The 25,548-nt window shown below is 43.7% G+C and overlaps 2 protein-coding genes across 9 annotated transcripts in view; one reads left to right on the forward strand and one right to left on the reverse strand.

The window, feature by feature from the left end:
• Window positions 1–9,920, reverse strand: part of LOC108929472 (AP2-associated protein kinase 1-like) — a 37,300-nt gene extending 27,380 nt beyond the window's left edge. For 4 of the 8 annotated variants that reach the window (XM_029256571.1, XM_029256572.1, XM_029256570.1 and 1 more), the window contains exons 1-3: window positions 8,592–9,920; window positions 640–758; window positions 421–529 (exon numbers count right to left, since the gene is read on the reverse strand). In XM_029256571.1, the coding sequence (XP_029112404.1) occupies window positions 421–529; window positions 640–758; window positions 8,592–8,760 (397 nt within the window). In that variant the 5' untranslated portion in view covers window positions 8,761–9,920. The remainder of the gene's footprint in view (window positions 1–420; window positions 530–639; window positions 759–8,591) is intronic. The other 4 variants (XM_029256574.1, XM_029256575.1, XM_029256573.1 and 1 more) reach the window with 2 other exon arrangements.
• A 4,123-nt stretch (window positions 9,921–14,043) lies between these two features.
• Window positions 14,044–23,079, forward strand: LOC108929465 (annexin A4-like). Its single transcript, XM_018743999.1, has 13 exons — window positions 14,044–14,174; window positions 14,940–15,000; window positions 15,670–15,757; window positions 17,228–17,322; window positions 18,996–19,109; window positions 19,627–19,717; window positions 19,973–20,052; window positions 20,465–20,521; window positions 20,617–20,710; window positions 21,315–21,410; window positions 21,966–22,024; window positions 22,187–22,309; window positions 22,890–23,079. The coding sequence occupies exons 2-13, from the start codon at window positions 14,992–14,994 to the stop codon at window positions 22,947–22,949; spliced, it is 966 nt and encodes a 321-aa protein (XP_018599515.1). The 5' UTR covers window positions 14,044–14,174; window positions 14,940–14,991; the 3' UTR covers window positions 22,950–23,079.
• Window positions 23,080–25,548: the final 2,469 nt, after the last annotated feature.

The following is a 25,548-nucleotide window of genomic DNA, read 5'->3' on the forward strand; positions in this document are numbered from 1 at the left end:
TTGCTCCAGTAAAATTACCCAGCTGTACAAATGGGTAAATAATTATTGTAAGTACCTTAAAACAAAGTTGCTTTGGAGAAAAGTGTCAGATAAATTAATATATGTACATGTAAATTGACTTGGAAGACACAACAAAAAGCAGCCAGTTAAAGTGTGAAATGTAATTTGCATACAACCATGACAGTAATGCACAAGATTAGCAGCATTTGGCACCTTTTTAAAATTTTGTTTAGCTTTTATTCTGATGGCGTTATTCAGTAGTTGATGCGGTGTGACAAGTCACTCGCATGGGTGTGCCTATATATCTTTTTTCCCCACATCCACCACCAAATTGGAGGAAGCCATTCAAAATCACTTTTGAAAAGACTTGTAACGGATCCACAGACATCATCTCTCATACTACTGATGAGTCCAACTCACCACGACAGAAGTCCATGAGGATAAGGACCTCCCACACATCCCCCGCTCCAACAGCTGTGATACTTGAGTCCAGATAAGCCACAATGTTCCTGTGGCCAGCCAGGTCCCTCTACACAGACATAAAAACAAACTTTTGCTTGTGCCACAGTGGTAAACTAATCATGGTCTGGTGTCTCACTGGGGTGTGCGTGTGTGTGGCTGAGAAAGATGGAAACTTACCATAATCTGGATCTCTCGCTGGCAGACCTGAAGGTCGTGTTCATTGTTGACATACATGCGCTTCAGGGCACAGCGAACGCCTTGGTGAGTTCGTACCAGAAACACAATGGCAAAACCCCCTGTGCAGCAGGCCACATGAAAGAGAAAGAGGAAATGAGGATTTAACCCAGAGAAACATTAAGAACCCAAGTTGGAGAGAGACAGACAGAATGTCAGGACATTTCATCCTCCGCACCATCACACACAAAGCAACACTTGAAGTCTTTCTTCAGCCAAATAAACAAATTCACACAGTCTTACAAAGCTTACAGTCAGGGACAAAGAACACATAAAGGCATTTATAAAAAGTAAAATATAAAATGCCTGCACTGACATAATTCATATCCAATGCTTGCTGAGAAGATAGAGACACCACCCTCACGCTACTGGTGATTCAGGGATGAACAAGCCGCCTGGCAGAAACAAAGTGTGCAAGAGGCCAACACTGACCATTAGGTGCAAAGAGGAATGCAGCTCAAACATCTGCTGTATCTAAGCTAGGAAGAGCAAACCCACTGTCAACAAGCAAGACCTTAACTGCTAATGGATCTTACAAGAGCTTTGCTTTCTGCTGCAGTTTCTAGTGCCACATTCACAGCATCATATCCGTGAAATTCCTCAGCTCATCAGAATTCTTGACATGAATACACAAAAATGTCAAGACTGAGCCTGCAGTGTCTGTTCAAGACTGTTGTGAAGAAAGGTCTTGATGTGCAAAACACCAATCTCACTCTGAGAAAACTCATCCTGAAACTGAAAAAAAGAAAAAGACACATGAAACCAACTAAGCAAAAGCAAGTTTGCTCATTAGATGAAGCCCACAGCACTCCACCCTCTGGCCCTATTTCAAGTGTGAGTGAGACAGAGCACTCTGAAGTGGTTTTTTTTTTTTGGTGGAAAGCTGATTAAAGTACCAATAAAGGAAGAATTCAAACATCGTGGTGAGAACAAGGGTGGTGTCAAAGCAGAGGAAAGTGCAGGTAGTGAGCTCGGTGACAAGGTGACAGATGTACAGTACGTGTAAGCATGTGAAATCACCGTGGAGTGAAACAAGTATGCAGTATCTCTTCTTGAACATCCGCTGGTGTTTTCATTATGTACTCTACCAAATAAAATGACGAGAGACATGTTCTGGCCTCTCACACAAGCCTTGTTTAGTGGTTTTCCACTCGACTATAATCCCTGCGCCACCCATATACTGAAGCTGGGCGCAGCCTTTGTTGCTGCTAATTACACACATTGAAAATGCTTGGCCAAGTGGCCCAGGATCAGACACACCCCTGTGGGTCCAACCACCAGGAGCTCAACCTGAATTACCGGCACAGCGGAATGATCCACCTTTTGAAGTGTTCATCCTGTACAGCCAGTATGGAGGAACTGAATTGGAAGATTTTCAAAAGCAGCGAGGCAACGGCATGTGTTATGCAGGATCTGAGCCCTGAGTGTGTGAGGTTCATTTTAGGCTCATTGCGGGCGCATTGTGGGTCAGCTACCCACACTGGTTAACAGAACAAGATTATCGTACAAGTGGATATTTCAATAGCCTTCTCACTCCAAACAGAGCAGAGGTCCTCGAGGTGGTGTGTGGGTCTCGCATGCTCTGCTGCATGTGGCTGTCAGCACCTTCAGACAGATTCTATGGTGTGGACTGATGAACGGGATCTACTTGCTACAGGGCAGCAGCAGATTAACTGGACCTGATGACTAACAAGTTTCATGTATTTCATTACATTTACTCATTTAGCTGTCACTTTTCTTCAAAGCAACTTACAATTATTTGCCCATTTATACAGCTGGATAATTTTACTGGAGCAATTCATGATAATTACCTTACGCACGGGTACTATAGCAGCTGGTGGTTTTTGAACCTACAACCTTTAGGTTCAAAGGCAGCAACTCTAACCACTACGCTACCAGCTGTCCCCAAGCTGGTAAGTGGAAAGTGGAAAGCTGCCCTTTCAGTCAGCCTAATGGAGACCAAGAGCATTCACTGGGAGGCAGGTAATGAAACACACACACACACACACACACACACACACACACACACAGTCTGAAACCACTCGTCCCAAGCAGGGTCGCAGCTAACCGGAGCCTAACCCGGCAACGCAGGGTGCAAGGCTGGAGGGGACACACCCCGGACAGGATGCCAGTCCATCACAAGGCACCCCAAGCAGGACTTGAACCCCAGACCCACCAGAGAACGGGACCTGGCCAAACCCGCTGCGCCACCCCCCAAGTAAGGAAACAGTTAAGAGATATTAAATGGTATTCTGAAATCCACTTCATCTGATGCCAAAAGGACTGTGTCGTTGCACTTTTAATGGTAGTTAACAGTAAAAAATGAAGAAGAAAAAAAGCCTGATCTACACAGACACACACTGGTAAATGACAAAGCATCTGGATGTCATTCACAAACGTCTGGCAGCCTGTGTCCTTGAAGCTCCCACTCAACTGATGAAAACATGGTGCATCTGCACCGCATGGCACCCGAGCCTACATGAGGAGCACATCTGCAGCAGGCTCCATGCTCTCCTGTGCACACTGACTTAGAGATCAGCCTGACCTTCGCTCACGCAAACAATCCTATTACAACAAACCCACGATGTGCACGCGGTTCTCGGCAGACCAGGTGCCTGCATACAGACATGGATGAGTCAGATCACTGGCTTACCACAGCAGGACAAACACATGAGCTTTGAGCATCTGACCAAACAGCGCTAAGGACAGTAGTCTGTTTTCCCTACTATGCGACTCATCATGGTAAATTCAGCCCTGAAAGCCAGGTTGTGCTGAACAGCAAGCAACGAGACTTTTTTTTTTTTTTTTTTTAAAACCATAACCTGTAATTGGACATACTGTTTCAGACCTTGCTTTGTGGGCTGCTTTTATCTGCCTAATCTTCTCACACAGCATAAAATTAGAGAGATTAGTTGCTGTTTAAAGCACCACTAGCAGGAACCCATTAGTCCTGTTACACGGGAAACTGCAAACCAGCACCAACCTCCCCAATCCAGCTAATAAAAACATTCACACTATACCTAGACTGAAAAATGTTCCACACAGGGATTCAACACATGTGTAACATTTGCATTTATTCATTCATCTAACCCTTTTCTCCAAAGCCATTTGTCATCTTAACCTACCAAAAATTATTCATCCATTTATACAACTAGGTAATTTTACTGGAGCAATTTAGGGTAAATATCTTGCTCAAGGGTACTGCAGCCCGAGGTAGGATTCGAACCTGTAACCTTTGGTCCAAAGGCAGCAGCTCTAACCACCATGCTACCGGCTGTCCATATTACGCATTTACGAAATTTCGAGAAAACCAAGCACAGCCAGTGACAAACATTACACATTTGCCAGAAATCCGTCCAATTCATCCGTATCATACGGAGACAAACCATAAAGCAACTGCACACATGTGTGTAGTGCACACAGAGAAAAGGCCTTGTCATGGCTCAGGGACCGTGCTGCATAATTGATGTTGCTAGCCTGAGGCACTAAACATGATGAATGTTTCATTCTGTCCATTAATAATACAGGCCTGTACTTCTGCCACCGTTTTGTTCGCGTAAAACCACGGGTCACAAGCAGAGGGGTGTTCCATAAGCAATAACATGAAGACCAACAGCTTGCACAGTAAGGGATTGTGTCCTCGATTCAGACGAGCGATAAAAAGCTACAGTTCAAATCGCAAAATGGAAAAAATACTTCCGATTAGTAGCGGTGTAAATCAGCTCAACAGAAGCTGTGCAAAGTTTAAGGAAAGGACCTCAGCTTCTGAACACAACGCTCAGTCCGGAAAAGCTGGAAATGTCATAGTTCCATGAAACATCCAGGACACAATGCCATGTCTTTTTGGGCACTTCAACAGCGGACACTCGAGAAGCAGGACAGAAGCAGAAAAAATTTAATTTACTGAAAGTCAGTTCATCTAGCACTCAGAAGTTTCAGAGTCTGCCAGCCAGTTTCAGGGAGGAAAAAAAAAAAACAATGTCAGATTCTAAAGAAAGCTAAAATAAGGACCTTCCATGACCACCACACTGAACATACAGATTCAGGCTCTACACATTCAGTCCACAGTACTAAGTGAGAAAAGGCTGAAGGTACCGTTTTGAGCCCAGGAAATTAAAATCAATGTGTAGTAAATCTTAGCTCCTTCTAAATAATACTCTGTACTATGAATGCTGCTGCTGCACGAGTCATGTTTGACCTGCTGAAACACTCTCAGGTATCTCCCCTCCTCATCTCTCTGCACTGGTTTCCTATAGCTGCCCAGATTAAATTCAAGACCCTGGTTATGGCCTACAAAACCTTCAATAGATCTGCTCCCCGATATCTGCAGTACAAGACCTGATCACTCATTACATCCCAACCAGACTGCTACGTTCCTCCATCTCTGCCCGCTCAGCGGTCCCGCGCTCAAGAGGTTCAAAATCAAAAGCACAAAGGTGTTTGGTTGTAGCTCGAATGTGGTGGAATGACTTCCCTCTCTCACTCAGAACTGCTGAATTTCTCTACATTTAAGAAGGGTCTTAAAACTCACCTTTCAGACTCACTTCTTCCCTGATCTTGTAAGGCCTCTGTAAATGTGTACTTATGTCTAAATTTTTAACAACTTGTTGAATAATGTAAAAGCCTTTATGCAGCTACAGTACTCATGTGATATATACTGATTCATATGGTGGAATGCGACAAATGGACTGTACTGAAGAATCACATGTCTGCATCCAAATTTCTCCTTCTGTTGATGTAATGCACTTTCTGTATTGTTCTCCAAGATGTACGTTTCTTTAGAGAAAAGTGTCTGCTAAACTAATAAATGTAAAAAAAAAAAAACTACAGGTGCTTTGAGGGTAAAGAGGAGCAGCAGTAACAACACTGGGACTGTCACCACATGCCGGCTGTCCCTAAAACAGGACAAGGACAACTTTGAGAGGAACATGAAGGCACAGGGACTATTACGGGGAAGTGAGCAGACTGCGTGGCCCACAGGCATGTAACTGGCAGAGAGCAGACACACAGATGGTGACCATCCATACCAGCAGTGAATGAATGACTCGCAGTCCATCTATTATTCAGCAAGGGACCCATCTAGGCTGATGGGAAGAACCGTGTTTGCCGTGTGGCGGATCCCTACATTAAACGTCTCCTCCACACCCCGGAGAGAAAAGCAGTTATTGCTGAAACACTTTCTCAAAAATTAACTGCTCCCAACTGTTTATAACCCAGGGGGTATAAACAGTGGGCACAGGTTCACCAATCATGGAGGAGCTTCCCTGTTCCAGGTGAGCACAGGGGGTTGACCATTATCCTTGTCATCTCAGCAAAGAGTAAGGAAGCAGGGCACACATGTGGGCAACCTAAAACAACGCAACTGTCATACTTTACTAAGTCATCTTTGTGCACTTTTCACAGGGTCTCGTACATTCCTTCAGGCTTGGTAGGCATTTGTACAGGTAATGCTGACTGAACAGGGACCCATCACAGTCTCCAACGATATCTCCCTACCCTACACCTAGTGCACAGGCCAAAGCGTTTCCCTCCCACACCAATCTCTTCAGCTCCCCAAGAGAGCAACCATAAGGGAAACATGATCTAACCAGCAAACACACAGATACCAAGATTTACCATAAGAGCTTTTGAAGAACCAAATTTGCCATTGCTAGTTTAATCTCCCACTGTGTCAAGAACAGGAGTCAAGAGAAGACATCTTTGACAAGCAGTATGGATCATACATGAAGCTCGCCGCAGCTGGTGTTTGTGTTTTTCCAAGGCACCCCCAAACTGCCCCTTTCTCACTTCATAGCACAAAGACGGGAGCATCGAACAGCCGATGTCTACGTGATGTCCGCAGAGACACTCTGCTCGAGGGTGGACTGCTTACTTGGACAGGTGGCCTACAGACTCACCATCTGACAACAGACCTTTTTTGGAACAGAAAAAAAGGCCAAACTCTGGCATGTTATATAAACTCAAGTATAAGAGCTGGACATTAGTAATTATAGTCAAAACATGCATCATCCAGAAAATACCAGTGAATCTTGAATCAAATGAATAACCAAACGTAAGTGTTCTAAAGTTTAAGGTATTCGCAAAGGTTAGGGTAGATATGAGTACACCAGCAAAGATACAAGTCATCCAGTCAGGCACATACTTGGAGTATCTCCGAGTGACTCAGCAGTGTTTTAATGCAGGAATTGCACCATGGTACGGAGGCACAACATCTAAACATGCGGTCCAGGACGTGAACAGAACCAAAGAATTCTCCTTCTATGACAAAACCACAGCACGGTGAAATCTAAACATGGTCAGAACCAGATTTGCGTGTCTCAGCATCATATACTGAGTCACAAAGTGTTGTGCCGACGTCAGTGAGACACTGTGCAAATGTGCAGTGAAAACTCAGATCTGAGCTCTTATCAGCAGCCTTTCCCCTTGCACTGCAGCCCGACAGACTTGGGATTAGATGCAGAGGCACATGTGTGAAGGGCAGGCTGGGTTAGCATGCCACTGATGTCAAAGGAAAGTTCTGACTGCTAGCATGAACACCCCCCCCCAACTCAACCACCACAAATCTCTTCAAAAAGTGGGGAAATGGTATAAAGAGTAAACTGCCAAGCAAAGAGAGCAGATGCTGCACGTAGATCTTTGGATCCACCAGTACAGTGGGGCTACACTCCGCCTCTCAGCATTAAAGACCTGCTGTGGAGCACGGCCACTCATTCTGGCACGGGACTCACTGGACTTTGGCTAAATTAAACGGCCGGAAAGAGCAATGTCCGGCAGCAGCACTAATGACCTCTCAGCCCGATTCCTTTAGTTATGTGGCTGAAACATTATAACCCTTTTATGTGAACAGAAATCCCAAAAGCGAGATACTAATATGCTGATAACTGAAGATACAGTGGCCAAAGCCCACTGTGCACAGAGAGAGTAACGCAGAGTTGCTGAGCATCAGTTAATGAGGCACAAAGAGAAAGGAAGAACAGCATCCTTACAGAATGGATGGCCGGAGAGAAAGACTGGGAGGCACCCAGGCTGTGAAACCCCCCAATGAAAGACTGATGGGAAAGAGCATGAGAGTCACTCAACAGCCTTGTCTCGGTACTGAGAATTTAATTCACAACTATCCCTTTTCCACGAGGGCCCCACAGCACCCAGTCACACACACCGCTTCCGGAAAAGGACCAGCGCTTTTGGAACCTCAGACACCGGTTCTGGTTCCAGAGATCCTTTTGAAAAGCAGAGCAAAACAGCAGCGCTCGGCACGGTTTTCATACGTGCCTTTTGAGCCGAGCCCTCGTCGTAGACGGCGTTAAAGGAACTCGCGTAGCAAACAATCGCGTTCATCCTGGCGGAAACCGCAAGGTTTGGCCCTCTGACAAGCAGGACCCTGGACCAGCATGGGAAATCATGGGGATGTAACGCACTCTTTGCATTCATTGTTCTCTGAGATGTATGTCACCTCGGAGAAGAGCTTCTGCCAAATGAATAAATGTAAAATATCAACAGCCCCAATCACAGCAGACACAATGTTGCAAGAGGAGGGTGACCAGCTGTGTGAGCGGTCAGCATCTGCTTTCTTCAGTTCCGCTGGAGCAGCAGACACCGCGATCTTTAAGAGTGGCGAGTGTTCAAGGGTAGCGGCAGCAGGGGGCGTAGTGGTTAGAGCTGCTTTTCTACAACCGGCAGGTTACTGCTTCCAGCCTCAGTCTTGCTGTCCCTTGTCCAGAACTGTTAGTCATCTGCTCTTTAAATGTAATGTCATAGCAAAGCAGTCTAAAAAATACATGGAAGCTCTGTGGTCCCCTTACATAATTTAAAATTGTGCATATATTAATAATTTTTCATAGTAGAGTGCCCACCTAGCCCCGTCCTCCCCGTTTCCCGCCTTGTGCGAGTCTCACCTTCGGCCACCGTCTCCTCCACGGTCACCTGGTAGCGGCCGATGGTGAAAACGCGGCCGGCGAAGCTACTTCCTCCGCCGGACCCGCCGCTGCCGCCGCCGCCGCCTCCCGCTCCCGACCCGGGCCCGGAGCCCACCATTTCCCGTCGGGAGTCGAAGAACTTCTTCATTATTTAATTAAGTGGACAAAAATAACAACGTCGAGGCCAGTTATAAAGTAAAATAAATTGATAAAAAAAATAAGAAGGCAGAATCACTCAGAATGAGCCGCCGGCTGTGTTGATCTTGATGTTGTTGGTGGACGAGTCGAGACGGGCTCGGCCGGCACAAGCAGCGCTAATAGCTAACGGCTAACAAAATAACAAGTAATCCACAAAGAGGCGGAGAGAGTGGCCCGGCAGCGGGACGGGAAGGCGGGGAAGGTGGCTGCAACCCGGGCTGAGAGTGTGAGCGACTGGCGGCGCTCAAAGCCTCGCCGCCACCTCCATGTTGGAGCGGATGATAGTAGTGTCAGCACAGGAACACGGCAAGGTTAAACTGGCCAGAACCGCCGTGCTCACCGAGAGAGCGCCAGGAAAACACTAAGTACTAATTGAACACTGCACTGTAAATAAGAGAAATAAAACAAATACACCAAACCCGGTGGGGAAAAAAAAAAAAAAAAAGGTCACATTCCCGCCTGTCTCACGACTAGTAGCTGGCGTGTACGAGCGGTGCGCACTGCACACGTAACGAGCTGCGCTACAGCGCAATGGGCGCTCGCCGATCCGGCGGACCGGGGGTGACAGCGGACGGACACCCGTCTCGCTTCTCCACGGGGGAAAAACACGTCACTCGTAGGCTTCCACGGTTTCCAGGGCTTTTCGACAAACACCACCCCACATCCGTGTGTCGAAGCCGCGCCGCCGGCTATACGAACGGAGGGACCCAGGTCCGGTTCGGACGGTGGTGGTACGCAGCCGAATTCGACGACGCTGGGAGCGGAGGCATCTCCACGGGTTCTTCAGCTAATCATCCGTGACCGGCCGATCCGGGACCTCCGAAATGCCAATGGACTCTCCCTGGGCGTCCGAGGACTTTCTTTTCTTATTCTGAGGAAGGGTGCAGAGCTCCTCCACTGCCTGCGTTCACCTCTCTTGCTCCTAATACAGCAGGGGGTCGAATTTCCCCACGTCCCCCGATCTCAAGGGGGAGCACCGGTCACCGCTACAGCACGGCACCTCGTCGAACGCTGCGGCCCTCCTGACGTAATAATAAATATACTATAGTTTAAATAGCTCAGTCAGCAGGATAATCTGGGATTTGTAGTCCTGTGTCTCTCATGCAAGCGGCATTTAATCTGCGCAGTTGTGACACACAGTGAACTACAACTCCCATCGGCAGAAACGACTCCTTCAGCAGCGCTAATTCACCGTGGAAATGTGGTAATGAAATGAAACAACACAGTGTATAGGAGTTTTAATCTGGAATATGCCGAGGAGGCTGAATTGTGGAGTTAAGCAAATTTCCAGTTAATTATACACGTGTTTTTCAGTCCCACACGAGTCCGCATGCCTTCGTGGTTCTTACGGAACTTGTAGTTCAAATACCCCAGCTGTGGATTGCTGCATCAGAGTATCGCGCGCCAGGCCGCCAGGTTGTGAAACTTGTCGGAACTGTAATGAGTCAAAGTATAATAATATTAATGAAAAAAAGGTTTTGAAAAACATGCCATATAAAATTAAAATACATTAAACATTGTTGCTGGCTATCATTTATTTAGTAATGTCTCGGAATTGTATTAAATATACTTTTCAATTTCATCTAATTTCAAAGTACAGTCTGAGTCTGTAGGAGATCACGCTACACGTGAGGAATACTGAAAAATGCAAATATAATGGGAAACTGATTTCTAAATGGCTTTATCCACTTGTGCTCTGTTGTACTTTTGCTTACATAATCACATATCATATCACGTAATCGTGGTATCTGGCAGTGCCAGATTAGTCATTGAGTGACGTGAACATTTCGCGAAACTCGTATGTTTGCTACTTTTTCTTCTACGAGTCATTTTCGATTTTGCTGATGTGACATTCCATCGATCCATTATAACTAAGGGATGGGAGTTTTTCGACTGCAGGGTTGCGGTGGTCCGGAGCCTATCACGGAGTATTCTCCTTAGGATGTTGTCTTTGCATTGAATTCCAAAATATTTAGCAATGAACTCTGTAATTGCAGTACGCAAAAGAATGACGTTTGACAGTATTTTATTTTTATCCTTGAAAGACACCTTGTTCCTCAGGAGGTCGCCATTGCACTAAATTCAAAATATATTTGTAGTCCAGTCTAATCATGTCCAGTAAGCATTATTACAGCAAACTGATTACCTTTGTAAATACAGCATAGAAGTAACATCATCACAGCTAAACTGTATTTCACTAAACTTTCACAATTTACACAGTTTACTGCATTAAATTCGCCACATGTTTCAGCCCTATATTTTCACCAACTGCTTGTTGAATGTAGGGCCTTGGTGGTCCGGAGCCTATCTTTTGTAAATGGCAGCAGGCCTCAATAAGAATTAGCTCACCTGCGTTAAGTGTAAACAGACACAAAAACACCCGCCAAGTCATAGGCATAACAAGGACGCTTCCCGCTAAGTTCATCCATGTATAATTTGTCTCCCCTGCCTTGTACAGCTCCATTGAGTACCATTTATATTTTTGGGTCCACCATCCCCCCGACAAGTTAATACGCTACCGCTGCCATTTTTGCTATGAGCTTCGTATGGGAAAGGACGAACAAGTAAACTGATCTTAAAGAGGGTAGAAGGGAGGCACAGCACCTGAGCTGTGGGTTTGAAACTGGCTCAGTCTATGCAGAGTTACATATTCTCTCCGTGTTCGTGGGGTTTTGACTCGGTGCTCTGGTTTCCTCCTACAGTTCAAAGATGTGTTTCAGGCAAATTAGTGGCTCTAAATTGCCTGTAATGTTTGTGTGAGTGTGTGTGACAGCCCTGCGATGGTCTCGCACCCTGTTCACTGTGTACCGTGCTCCTTCCCCTCATGCCCTGTGCTTCTTGGATCCAGCATTAGGACAAACAGTTTTCAAAAGTCAGAATGATTATAAATTCACAGGGTAAACAAAATACCTCCCTGACCTGTTTGTGGTTACAGGTTGGTTTACTGTATTGACCCATCGTACTGAAGACTACTTCTGTATTTGAAATTAAATTTAATAATTCATTACAATATGTCTTTTGTGATTGATTTTTTCAGTAGTACAGAAACATAAATTAAGCATTTATTTACTAGAATATGTGTTATGTGCATATATCCTTGAGTAAGTTATGCTCTTTATATTCTGAAGATGGGGGGGTGCGGTGGCGCAGTGGGTTGGACTGGGTCCTGCTCTCCGGTGGATCTGGGGTTCGAGTCCCGCTTGGGGTGCCTTGTGATGGACTGGCGTCCCGTCCTGGGTGCGTCCCCTTCTCTTCCAGCATTATGCCCTGAGTTGCCGGGTTGGGCTCTGTGACCCCGTATGGGACAAGTGGTTCAGAAAGTGTGCGTGTGTGTGTGTATTCTGAAGATTACACCTGTGCTGGACGAAAAAGTATAGTGTTTTCTCTGTTGTGCTACTGCACTTAGTGCTGGCAGCGAACATCCTAGTACTCCCTTTGTAGGGAGGCAGTGTATGACCTCTTCCTCTTTTAACATGGTAATTACAGTGTGTGTGTACCTCCTGGTGACAGTTGACCAAGAGCATGACTCAGACTCCAGATGATGTTTGCATAAAGGGAGTCAGCCTGCACCCTAACCATAAAATCACTTTAACTCCGCTTTTAGTATATCTTCTACTCGCCCATCCCCCATTACATTTTTGATTGATTAATATCGACTGCATTGTTTGAAATGGTTGAACTCAAAATACAAGCAGCAACCATGACAAAAATACTGGTTGCTTATAGTGGAACGTTGCTTTGTGATATATTCCAAATTTAAATGATCTGATTTTTTTCAAACCATTGTATTCCATTACAGTGACAACAAAACAAAAATAATATTACTAAATGAATGTTGTTCATTAATCTGATTTTCCAGCACCCTCGTCCAGAAAAAAAAACTGCTCAGTCATAAAATGAAACTGTTGGGATTAAAAAGCTTGAATGATATATCATGTTCCCCCTGCGCTTTCAGTCAGACTCTCAGTCCAGGGAAAATTTGCTATTGATTCACCTTCTGAAAATATGAAAAGGTTTTTTACAAAAATTCAGTATCCAGTTTACTGAATGTAATATTCCAGCAGTGCTACAACATTATCATTTATATGCCAATTTGTTTTCTTCTTTGTCAAAGTACAGTACTCACACTGTGGATTACTTAATATGTTAAACATTTGAAAACTGTTGTCAAACACTTCAGTAACATAACAATAATTCTTGTTGTGGCGGTACATTGACCTTGAAGATAACCTAACACCATATATACCACTTATGTACGTTACGGTAGTAACTGTACAAAGAGCTTTGTTGTTCCCTAGAAATATTTGTGTAGCTCTGCTATTCATCAAAGACAGCTTAAACCGTTGTAGTTTCACAAAGGGAGACTAGGAGTTGTTGTTATTTGTTTTACTGTTACATTTTAAGAGGATGCCCAAAGCAAGGACTTGAAATTACTTCAAAGTTTCAATCTAATTCTTATTTATTTACTTATTTCTTTATTTATTTCTTTATTTATTTATTTTAAGTGTTCTTTCTTTCTTCTGTTGTTGTTGTTCTGAAGTCTGCCACGCAAAATTTCGTCGTATGCAAACAATGACAATAAAGTATCTCATTTCATCTCTTAGGGGGGTGCGGTGGTGCGGTGGCATGGCGGGCTTGGCCGGATCCTGCTCTCTGGCGGGTCTGGGGTTCGAGTCCTGCTTGGGGTGCCTTGCAGTGGACTGGCATCCTGTCTTGGGTGTGTCCCCTCCCCCTCCAGCCTTGCGCCCCATGTTTCCAGCTTAGGCTCCGGTTCACCGTGACCCCCCCCACCTCGGGATGAGCGGTTTCACACTCTGTGTGTGTGATTTCATCTATCATTTACTCTTAAGCATGAACTTTAAGAAAACATAAAGGATTTCAAGAAAATCAAGGAGACCGGTGCTTTGTATACAGATTTGTAAGCTCAAGATTATTGGTTAAGACCCAGTATAAGTCACTTTGGACAAAAAAAATCCAAATATGCACAGATTAGCCTGTGTATACTGTTGAGACTTTACCTTACATGAACGAGGACATTGCTTGACTAAAATATCCTGCTACAGGTAATAATCAACTTACGCTTTACAACGTTTTGGAACGATGTCAGTGAAAAGGCACGTGAAAATCAATATCTCTTTTGTGTTTGAGTGCCAGGGTGTTTGACCGTGGGCTGTCCTACCCCTTGTAGGGTTGCTGACCGCCAGGGTAACAGATCATGTTAGTGTGAGATGATTTAGGGTGAAGTTCACACACAGGACACACACCTCACACATTTAGACATATTTAAGCAGCTCCAAAACCCACTTAACAGTTTACTCAACCCTCCACCTCCAGTTGTCCTGGCTGACAAAATACAAGAGTTACGTGAGTACTATTTATTCTTACAAGTATTATACCTTTTTAAAAACAATGTTACTTCTATTTACTTTTTATAAAGCATGTTCCTTTCTTTACAAACAGCGACATAGGAAATCTAAACTTTATTATTATTATTATTATTATTATTATTATTTAGTTATATTACTACCCATTCTTGCTCTAAATAGTGAAATAAATATTGAGTAGTGTGCACTGATTAATTCCAAAGGATTTTTCTTTCGAGAAGAAGATATAGCAGTAATTAAGATACTTGCTTAATTCTAAAGGCATTAATGGTTGTTCAAGTACTCTGTCAAGAACAGCAAAAAAGAAAATGTTGAAGATCCAGTATAAACAGATCCTTCTAAGCAAAGCAATATTAACATAAACTACTAAAATGTTTATTTGCTTAAGATACAGAAAAAGGCTTGATAGCATGGGTGACATTACAACGTGTTAACATCCTCACCTGTAGCCACCTTTATTTGAAGTGTTGGGAAAAAAACTGTTTGCTGTGGTGACAGGAATCTGCTGTATTAATGTCTTATGGAAGACCACAGTCTTTGTTTGAAGGGCACTTAATAATTTATCATGCGTTTTTTGTGATTAAATGTTTTTAACAAGGACAAAAAATTAATCGAACATATACTAGAGTAAGTATTACTGTATATCAAAAGATACTTGAAAAAATATCCTCTGTATATTGTGAAGATTATACATTTTGCTCTTATGCAGTTATATCATGACATTTTCCTCTGTTCTTCCTGTCAGGAAACCAAACATCTTTCAGTCTGAGCTTCTGAAACAGAATATCTTCATTACCATGGCAGCTGTAAGTTTTGTCCAAGTGCAAGTCTGTCATTGTCTACGAGTTTTACCTTTTCATTTTGCATCTGAGAATTGAAACATGAAGCTAATGATTATGTCTGAAATTTAACTCTTCATCTCATTCACGTATGTTTATGATGCAGGGCATACAAGGTGAACAGTTTAATAGCTTTTCCCTGAGCGTCTTTCTCACTCCTTGTAAGCATTTCTATCACCCAGGCACATGGCCTACAGCCTCTACAACGAGCGCTTACAAATATTGCTCTCCAGCTTGATGTCTCTGTTTTGCAAATAAATCCACTATGTTTTAATCTTCCCTCCCCAAGACAAGCACACGATAACATAGTGAAAATTTAGCGGCTAGGTCGCCCCCTCTCTCACACACGACAGTACCCTTTTCGGCATGTGTTCAAAAGTGAATGGAAAAGAGATGAAACTATTGAGCTCGCTCTGAGCTCTCTTTTAGCTAGAAAGACAAGTGACTGCATTGAAACAGAGTCAATATTATTCATTGGCCTCGTATTTACAAGTGCCTCCGTTCCTAGAGGCGTGGCACATTAAACAATAGCACAACTGCTTATATGGCGATAAATCCTGCTACAGCAGCGTTAACGTTATAAACAACACGCGGTGCTTCTCCGTGGCTTTCGATTTACCGAGCACCTTTGCGCAGATGGGAACCCGAGGAACGGTAACCGCTGCGTCTGGCTTCAACCCCGAGGCGGACGCCCAGAAACTGAGGGCGGCCATGAAGGGAGCCGGTGAGTAGCTGTAACAACAGAAAATGGTCACCTGAGAGGGATTTGAGACGGGGCCATTTGTGCAGAGATAAGTGAAGCGAATTGGCACGCACACCAGTCTTTTCCCTAAGGAGAAAGAAGCAAATTAGACCTCGTTCCCGGTGTCTGTGCATTATGTCCCTTTTTTGTTTGTTAAGGAAGACAGAAGGAAGAAGGTGGAGGGAGTCAATTCAACGGCTAAGACGTGCGTAGTCACAGGGGCTGTGGAAGTACTTCCTAGTCTAGAGTCATTAGTACTTTGATTTAACTGCTGTATCACCAGCAATATCAGTTGTGAATGTGTTCTCATGGCTTAGCGTTCTGTGTGTCACAGCACGCTTAATAATCACTGAAAGTCTAAGTAAGTCAGAGCTGCTAAGGTGAACATGACATTAAAATCATCATAAAAATCAGTATTATAAATCTCTTCCGCTGCAATACACTTCAGTCTTACATTCAGAGCAGAAAAATGTTCAGTATAACACTCCAAGAAGTGTCCTCGCAGCAGTTATGCAATTAACTTTCACATGGTACATTGATTTTAAATAGATTTTTTAACAGAAACATGATTGGAACTATTAAAGCTAATGAAAGCAATGATTGTGTGGGAAACAAAGCACAGCAGTGAATATGCTGAGTAGCCCTAGGCCCTATCAATCACACACACACACACACACACACAAGTGTAAATTCTCCCCAGAGTGTTGTGTCTTAGAACGTTAATTTGGAAATATCACATTGACTGCAGACATTGAGAGGCTGAAACATTTGATACTAGTAGGAGCATCCATTCATCCATTTTCAAGAACCATTTGTCCAGATCAGGGTTGTGGTAATCCAGAGCCTACCCTAGAATCAGTGGGCGCAAGGCACAGGGGGGTGATGGTACAGCCTGGACAGGACACCAGTCTATTGCAGAGTAGCTACACACACTCAGCCATTCACACTTTATGGGCTTTTTAGCATCACCAGTACTCCTGAACTGCATGTCTTTGGAGTGTAGCAGAAAACTTGAGCATTCAGATGAAAGCCACGGAGACACAGAGAGAATATAAAAACCCTACAAAGACTGAGCCAGATTTAAATTTCTGTCCGAATAGCCCAGGCAGCGTAAGGTGGCAGTACTACTTGCTGCACCGCTCTGCCGACTGGTAGGAGCATCTGAAAGTATATGACTGTGTTTCCTTTTTAACAAGTATGTTGTAATCGTCAGAGGTGGCACATTCATCAGTTTCTGAAGTGCTCCTTGTGACCCTGCAGAGAGTCAGTGTTAACCACTGGCCTTGCTGGTGTGCTAAGCATTCACTCTGCTTTTCCTCATCCCAACACACTGTGCATATGCTGTTTCCTCCAGAGCGTATAAACTGTTTTGCAGTGACAGTGTTTTGAATTCCAGTCTCAAATGTTTGCAGTAATACAGATTGTCGGGGTAATGGGGTGTTGTGCTCTCAGGGACCGATGAAAAGGCCATCATCCAGGTCCTGGTCCACCGTTCCATCGCCCAGAGGCAGTTCATCAAGGAGGCTTTCAAGCAATTATTCGGGAAGGTAAGGGGGTGTGTGTGAGTGACAAGGAGGTGTGCCTGAACTTGAATTTTAAATATCCTGTTCGGGGTATGTCCCCTTGTGCCCTGTGTTGCTGGGTAAGGCTATGGTTCGCCGCGACCACGTTCGGGACAAGCGGTTGTAGACATTGTGTGTGTGTAAATATCAAAGTAGTAAATGTCATTTAAGATAGATAGATATCTGACAAAGTCAAGATATGTTTGTTACAGAGATATGGAAAACTATGATAATTTACATTTTCACGCATTTACTCATTTAGCTAATGCTTTTCTCCAAAATGACTTACAGTGTTAAGGTACCATGTTGAATTTCAATGCAATGAAACAATCGTACAGGTATGAAATTACCCTACAAAGAGTGTCTGTCAAGCAGATCTGCAGTGGGAAGGGAAGTGCAGAAGGGAAGTTAAAATATATTTTTTTGTGCTTGGTAAGTGGCTGCTGTCATAACAGTTCGGGGCTAAAGATTAAGCGTCGCAGTGAGATGATGGGTCCGGTACAGGCACAGGCTAGCACCGTGGTATCGATTAAACAAATACCCTCCACTCAGTGCTGTAAGGTTAGCAGCCTTATCTATTAAAACAAACACAAAACAGACTGTAATTTGGGCAGCTGTCAGTTTCAAGGTTGGGCCAGAGTAATAAAACCTGAGGGCTTTTTACAGAACACTCTACTTCCTCATTAGTATTAGCCAACAGCCTTTGTAATGATTAACAAGGCCGATGAGGTCAGCTTGCTTACTGCCAGCCCCATTAATGCAATTCTGCTCGCCTTTTCTAATTTATGACGCCATTAGGGCTTTGTTAATATCAGACTTCCTATTACAGTTTTGTTAATTGGCATCTTTAATGAAGTCTGACAGGTTTGTCCTAAATGAAATGCTGTACTCTTAAGTGTTTGCCTTTGATGTGCAGTGTATAGTAAATGCACTGTTTCTTTTTTTAATGATTCTGTAACCTGCCGTGGTTTAAGAGCTAAAGTACATTAGTTGATCTTGTTTGCCCGATACCCTCCACCCTACGGCGGATGCCCCCGAGGAAGCTATGTGCCAATAAATCTGTTCCTATATGGTGGGAGTACTGCGCACAAGAACTCTGAGCTCTCCGTTTCCATTCCCCCCGTGGCCTCGGTGATGGAGCTTTCCATTCCAGCACGGGGCTCGCATTCTGTCGTCCTCTTTCTTCCTTCATGAAGAGTACTGGTGGTGTGCCTGGAAAGAGAAAACAGAAAAAAAAAAGCTCTGGCATTTGTTCTTGACTTGCCTGGCTGTACTGATTTAGCGAATAAACGTGATTACTAACTGTACGATTCGCAGTCTTATCAGAAACCTCAAGAGAAAAGCTATTGTTGTGTGATTCGGTGTCGCTGTTAAAGACTGGGGACGTGGGAGGTCTGTGCCTTACCGCACATATCGGTTGCTGTCATCCATGAGCGGCGTGATCGTGAAAGATATGGTGCTTGTACTCTTTATTTTGTTCTTAGTTTCGCAAAGTTTAATTTGACGTAAACATGCACAAAGCAACGTCAGCTTTGGCCTTACTGTGCCTCTAAATCAATTACCCACAATTCGAGAGCAAAACTGTGCTGTTAATGTTATGTGCAATCTAGGGCAAGTGTGTTAAATTTGATGTGTACTGTGTGCATCTGTCCCTCCAGGACCTGGCAGACGAGCTGCGTTCTGAGCTCTCGGGGAACTTTGAGAAAGTGGTGCTGGGGCTGCTGATGCTGCTCCCTGTGTATGATGCCTACGAGCTGAAAAACGCCGTTAAGGTCAGCGCCCAATGCAACGAAAGAATAAACCTCTTGCGGCACGCGCCCTGCTCACCTCTCTCTGCCATTCTTCCCTCTTTTTATTTCCTAGTAGTTTTTCACCCAAGTCAGGGACAACAGGAATCTGGTGAAATTTACTGTGCTTATGTAAAAGGTGAAAAATTGTACTGAAGCTCAGAGCAATGAGATTGAAAGAGTCTGTGTTTTAATCTTCTGTACAGAAAATCCAGTTTAACTGCCAATGAGTAATGCACTGTAATGTATATGCAGTGTAGTATATGGTTAACAAAAAGCTGCAGTATAACTTGAAGCACATAAATATTTGCAGTATAATGTATATGCAGATACACAGGTTCAGAAATACTGTGTAATAATGTTGTGCTGGTGACAAAGAGTTTACAGAATTGTACTGGTCTCAAACCGAGACGGCAGATACACAGACCACAGTGGAACTGATGTCATGCCGCATTTCAGGGTTGGGAGTCCCGTGATTCTCACTTATTCTGATTATCCACAGGGTGCTGGAACAGACGAAAGGTGTCTCATTGAAATCCTTGCTTCCAGGACCTGTGCAGAAATCCAGGCCATCAAAGCCACTTACAGCAAAGGTATTCATTGTTCCACTTTTGATGGAAAGCTATCTCAGCAGGTACAATGGAGTGAAAACTAAATAAAAGGCATACCCCAGCATAGTGCAAAAGTCTTGTTTTTACCACCAAAGTTCCTGCAATGTTTGTTTGCAAGCTGCTCTTTTTATACTTTCTCAGTTAGCAGCATGACGTTAGTGTTTTCCCAGTTAAAATTAAATAAATGTTCAGTGGATGAAATTGCTCTTGGATTATGAGATGTACTTGTTGGTGCAGAGTATGGCAGGAGTCTGGAGGATGACATCTGTGGGGACACTTCTGGAATGTTCCAGAGGGTTTTGGTTTCTCTGCTCACGGTAAGAATGGTCCTCTCGCTTGGAAAAATACCTAGCTGGCTCAGTATGCGCACACGTTATCATTTATGTTTAAATTTCCTGTTTTACTTGGCAAGTGACACGTAAGGTGTTACTGCCTGTAAACAAATGTTTTCAGCAGTGTACCATGAAGTCATTTAGCCCTTTTTCTGTGTTTTCGTTATTGCTGTATTTTAAGTGTACTTGAAATTACTTGCGTATTTGTAGATGGTGTTAATTTTTGAAGTTACCTATTCAGTGGTTATTCTAAGATTTTTTTTTTCCTGCAGATTTTAGCATTTGACTTTAAGGTGATGAAAACTGCGTTTCTTGCATTGCATGCATGTTTGCATAAACAGCCTATGTTTCTCATGCGCTACCAACATGGGCGCCGTATTGGTTCTGTGATTGGCAGGCTGGGCGAGACGAGAGCTCTGTGGTCAATGAGGTGCAAGCAATGAAGGACGCCAAGGTGAAGATCTGAGGCCAAGTTGAATTAGACATAACCCATTGCCTGTGGTCATGTGAGGCAATGTTAAGCTCCTTGTCTTCGTCTCCTTGCCGTAGGACATTTTTGAGGCCGGAGAGGGTCGCTGGGGTACAGACGAGGCTGCTTTCCTGACTGTGCTGTGCGTCAGAAACAGGAAACACCTGCTTCGTGGTAAGGCCTCATTTTGCAAGGACTCCTGCAAGGCCCCTGGACCTATGGTGGGCAGTCTGTGTCTTCAGAGCTCGCAAGGCAGTATGGTTTTCAGTCATTTTCCTTCAAATGTTCTTTTCCGAGTCATTGTATTACATTTACGTTTACATTTATTCATTTAGCAGACACTTTTCTCCAAAGCGACGTACATCTCATTACGTCAATAGTAAGTCACTGGGGGGGGTGCGGTGGTGCAGTGGGTTGGACTGGGTCCTGCTCTCCGGTGGGTCTCGGGTTCGAATCCCGCTTGGGGTGCCTTGTGGCGGACTGGCGTCCCGTCCTGGGTGTGTCCCCTCCCCCTCCAGCCTTACGCCCTGAGTTGCCGGGTTAGGCTCCGGTTCCCCGTGACCCTGTATGAGACAAGCGGCTTCAGGTGTGTGTGTGTGTGTGTGTGTGTGTGTGTGTGAGAGAGTCACTAGTGTTTAAAATGTGCCCAAAATCACACACTGAAACATGCTGATAACCATAAATACTCAGGCCTTCACGTGTATGTGTGTTCATTTTGTTTGTCAATGGTGGCATCTATGTATCGCTGGTAAATGATGGAAACTTTCCCTTTGTTCAGTTTTCGAAGCTTATAAAAGCATCTCTGGACGAGACATTGAGGACAGCATAAAGAGAGAGATGTCGGGCAATTTGGAGGATATCTTTCTGGCTATAGGTCTGTTGACACTTCATTTTCACTGAATGGAAACGGTTTTGATTTTTGCAAGTAGCTTTGTGTGTCACTGTATTTGAAGAAAATGAGTTTGTGTAGTAACAGCTCAGAGACATCGCAAGGCTATAGCCTCTTGTCTGCTTTCCTTCCTCCTGCTATTGCTTCAGAAGCATAAAGATGATTGCTAAATTAACATGATACTCATCTCAACTTGATTATATAAAAGCCTTAAGTCCATATATCAAAACATATCAAAAACTCTAAATCTGCCTTTACCACATATGTGCTGTGTGATTGATGTTCTGAAACAAAATCCATGCTCATGCTTCATGGTTTCAACTATCACTGTTCAGCTTAGAGTACAAGTTTAGTTCTGATTATACAATGAAAATCTTACACTTCTACAGAAGCTGCAGTGTCTTTCAACATCATTAGATTCTTATATTGCACACAGATGCTTGATATCTTGCTTTATTTAGCGTGGTAAGAAAGTACTGCATATAATAATGGATTGTCCAGGAAATAAAGAGAGTATGTTGTACTTTTCATGTCTTTTAGTACAATGCATCAAAAACAAGCCTGCATTTTTTGCGGAGCAGTTGTACAAATCCATGAAGGTAATTTTCATTTGCTGTTTCTCCAGTTTATGCACTTGTATTGATGTTGAACTGATAGTGAACCTGTACTGTGCTATCAGTATGTAACTCTACGTACTTTAGTGTGTGTGTGTGTGTGTGTGTGTGAGGCCATTTGGGTCTCACCACTAGCTCCATTTCCAGGGGATGGGCACTACGGACAGTATCCTGATTAGAATCATGGTGTCCCGGGCTGAGATTGACATGATTGACATCAAGATGGAGTTTGCCAAGAAGTATGGCAAGACCCTGCATTCTTTCATCAAGGTGAGGGACACGCTGAACATGATCTACTGAACAGACTATCACTCTGCTGTTCACAAATCTGTTTCAGTCATTTGTAGAGGATTGCAGTAATCACAGTTTGTGATTAATTCCTGTATACTGCTCACAGTTGTTAAACTGTTCTTTTTGTTCGGAAGGTAAGTATAAAATCAGCTGGTTTCTTACATCTTTAATCGGTGCGGATAACTCTGGGTTCCAAAAACAGGAAGAATAGTTCTTTAAGTCCTTTAGTTCAATTTCTGAAGTTCCTTGTGTTTTCTTATTGTTTTTCTGTTTTTTCTTTTATTCATATTCAGTTTTTATTCTTCGCCAAATTTCTTCAACCCTGCTACTAATTACTGTACCTTTCCTTTTTAATTCTTATTTGCTATCCATTAAAACTACACATGCAAAAGCTTGCAATGTTTATTTATTTTTTGGAATTTTTTTTTGGTGGTTGTCTTCACATTTTTATGTTCCTGCAGTTGGGTTCATAAGGCTTGTAAAAGCTGCTGAGCACATACATGCACAGGTGTTTGTAGTATACCTGACTCCAGCTTTGAAAGAAATGCTTTGTTGCCAGGGCGACACATCAGGGGACTACCGTGCCATCCTGCTGGAGCTGTGTGGTGGGGAGAAGTAAAGGACCACAGAGCGGACGTGAAATCATCGCCGTTCACTTTCCTCCAAATCATGTTCTCACGTTTTGCATCACGCTGGTTAATGATGTTGCTTGTCGCACTGTTGAAACCCAAATAAAGCTGAGAGGAAAACATGTCCCAGTCAGTGGTCTGTCAGTAAAAGCACTAATGAAGCACAGCGCTATCACAAACCTCCTAGTCTGACCCTCACATTCTTTCCATCCTTATTTCCTGTCCTGAACACAAGGAGGCGCTCCTACTCATCAGTGGTGCACGTGGGCCTTGGGACATTTGTGCTTCATGTTTATGGCTCCAGGGGGCAGTGCCAAACTGTAGCCCTCCCTGTGCCATTTCATTTCCCACCGCTCACGACAGTGAGATCATGGCCTGGGGTCTGTGCCCAGTGGATTTACAGTGATGCTCAAACTAATCTCCTGTTGGCTGGAAGAGGAGGAAAGCTTGGAAAAGATAACATTGGGCCAAAAATTCACAATGGACCATTTCTGCTATTTATACGTCTGTTTGTTGTCTCTACTTCAACGACAGAAGAGGTGAGAATATTTTTACAATAAACAGTTCATGCTCACTATTGAGTGTGAAGTGACACTGATAAATTGTAATTTGGGTCTTTATGCTGCTTATTGCCATGGCAATACAAAATATTTTGTCATGTAAATCACACCAGTTGAATTAAATTGGAAGGAAAAATGATTAGGTTATAAGGAAATACATCTTACCCAAAGTTAACTCAATATATTCTAACTTAATTCAACCTGAAGAAATCACATAAAACATGTCTCAAAATCCTTGTGGATCACAATGATCTATAAGAAATATCACTGAGGTCATTGGGTTTTCAGTAAGCCCATCAGAAACCTGAGAAACCTACCAGAACTTTCGTAGCCTCATGCTATTTTGGTCAATGAAGAAATAAACAAATAAACACACTATATGAAAATATTATGCCCTGTTCTCAGGCTACAATGACGACAGCAAATATCTTTTTCAGAAGCTGTTGTTTATCTGAAAAAAAAACCCGCCTTTATCTACAAAATGCTGTGTTCTACACAGTTGTTGGCCACTGAGGTTCTACCTCTCTGAATGGCAGACTCCTACAGCTCTTACACACCTTCAGTGGCTTTAGATTAAGACTTTCTATCCATTACAGATCGGTGTGTGTGATTAAGAGCTCAGTGGGACCGAGATGTAAATGACAGTCCAGTGAGCAGATCGAGGCTCCATCATGGAACTGGCCTGCATATCCAGACTCCAACTGGGATTGTGTGTGGTTTACACCACGTTTTTTCAAGCCTTGTCCACATTTGTTTTCAGTTTCTTACTGGCATTTCATGCCACACAGCTAATCAGACAAGGACTGCTTGTACAGAGCAGCCTGGAACACGGTTTCTTTCCCCTTGTACCCTTTCCCCCTTCTGCGCTCGGAACTGCAACATGAATCACGAGGAAAGCTGAACAGCAGAAAACAGAAAACTTTCCACAGTCGCACCCAGTATTTCCACAGAAAGAAAACTTATCTACAGCACGTTATTGAAAATTATTTATTGAAACGAGCCACATAGCCACAAGTTACGGTGTCACAATACATGTCACCAGTTCCCCTGAACAGCAGCTCTTTAGATGGGTGAGGAAAATTACATGGAGGCAGAACTCAGCCTCAGCTCAGATTATTATAATTATAAAGCTACTTATTAGCTGCGACCAGTGAGCTTGTCACTTAGTGTGAATTATGTCGTTGTTACTCAAGTATCCAGAGGCAGCTGACAATACAAATTGGTTATCATGTAACTGTTAATGAAATTCAACGCCATTTTTTTTTTTGTTTCAAGCGCGATTAAATTCGGTTACATCGGAAAAGCCGTAAAAACTTATTCCTTCTTTTCCATTTAACATTAAGATGACTGCGGTGTGAAGTAGAAGGATATTCACTGAATGATGCTGGCCTTGTGTGTCACATTCCCTGACGGATGGTGGTTTGTTCTAGAGAATCTCATCTCGCACCATTGTTCATTTCCTCTGGAGAACACTACCAGCCACCGTCAGATTCCTCCTACTCCTGAGGTTTGCTTTGGCCCTCAGTGCTACTGGTTTGGGAGTCATTGCGCACCCCCAGCTCCTAGACTCCTTCAGCCCCCTCCAGCCCTCTCCACGGCCACATCTGGATCTCATCCTCCAGCTAGAGAGGCCCGATCAGCACATACCTGAAGAGCCGCTCCTGACTTGGGCTTCCTCTGCACCAAGCTCCAGGGTCTGATTACTGTAGCCATTTGTCAGGAAGCTAATGATTTCCACAGGCCCAACCCAAACCTGACATTCCTCTGAAAAATCGCTGCGGCTTCACTGCAATCAATACCTTGGCCACAGAACTCAATATTGTTCGGCACAACGGAGGATGTCAGCGAGGTCTTTGGTTGGCTGTGTCACTGTTCTCGTTGACATATTTGATCCTGGCATTCCTGCAGGTGTGTGAAACAACAATCTTTCAGGGGCCGTCCTATATGAAGACACAGACGGGACCGATGGAGTGCCACCCAATGCTTCTCCCCAGCAGGAGTGTGCTTTCAATAGGCACGCATAATTACA

This window comes from Scleropages formosus, chromosome 12 (assembly GCF_900964775.1).
Source record: "Scleropages formosus chromosome 12, fSclFor1.1, whole genome shotgun sequence".
NCBI classification, from domain to species: Eukaryota; Metazoa; Chordata; class Actinopteri; order Osteoglossiformes; family Osteoglossidae; genus Scleropages; species Scleropages formosus.

Coding starts and splice junctions, on each gene's coding strand:
- LOC108929465 (XM_018743999.1), top strand. Junction 19,718..19,972: donor CAAAGCCACTTACAGCAAAG/GTATTCATTGTT, acceptor TTGTTGGTGCAG/AGTATGGCAGGAGTCTGGAG. Junction 21,411..21,965: donor GGATATCTTTCTGGCTATAG/GTCTGTTGACAC, acceptor CATGTCTTTTAG/TACAATGCATCAAAAACAAG.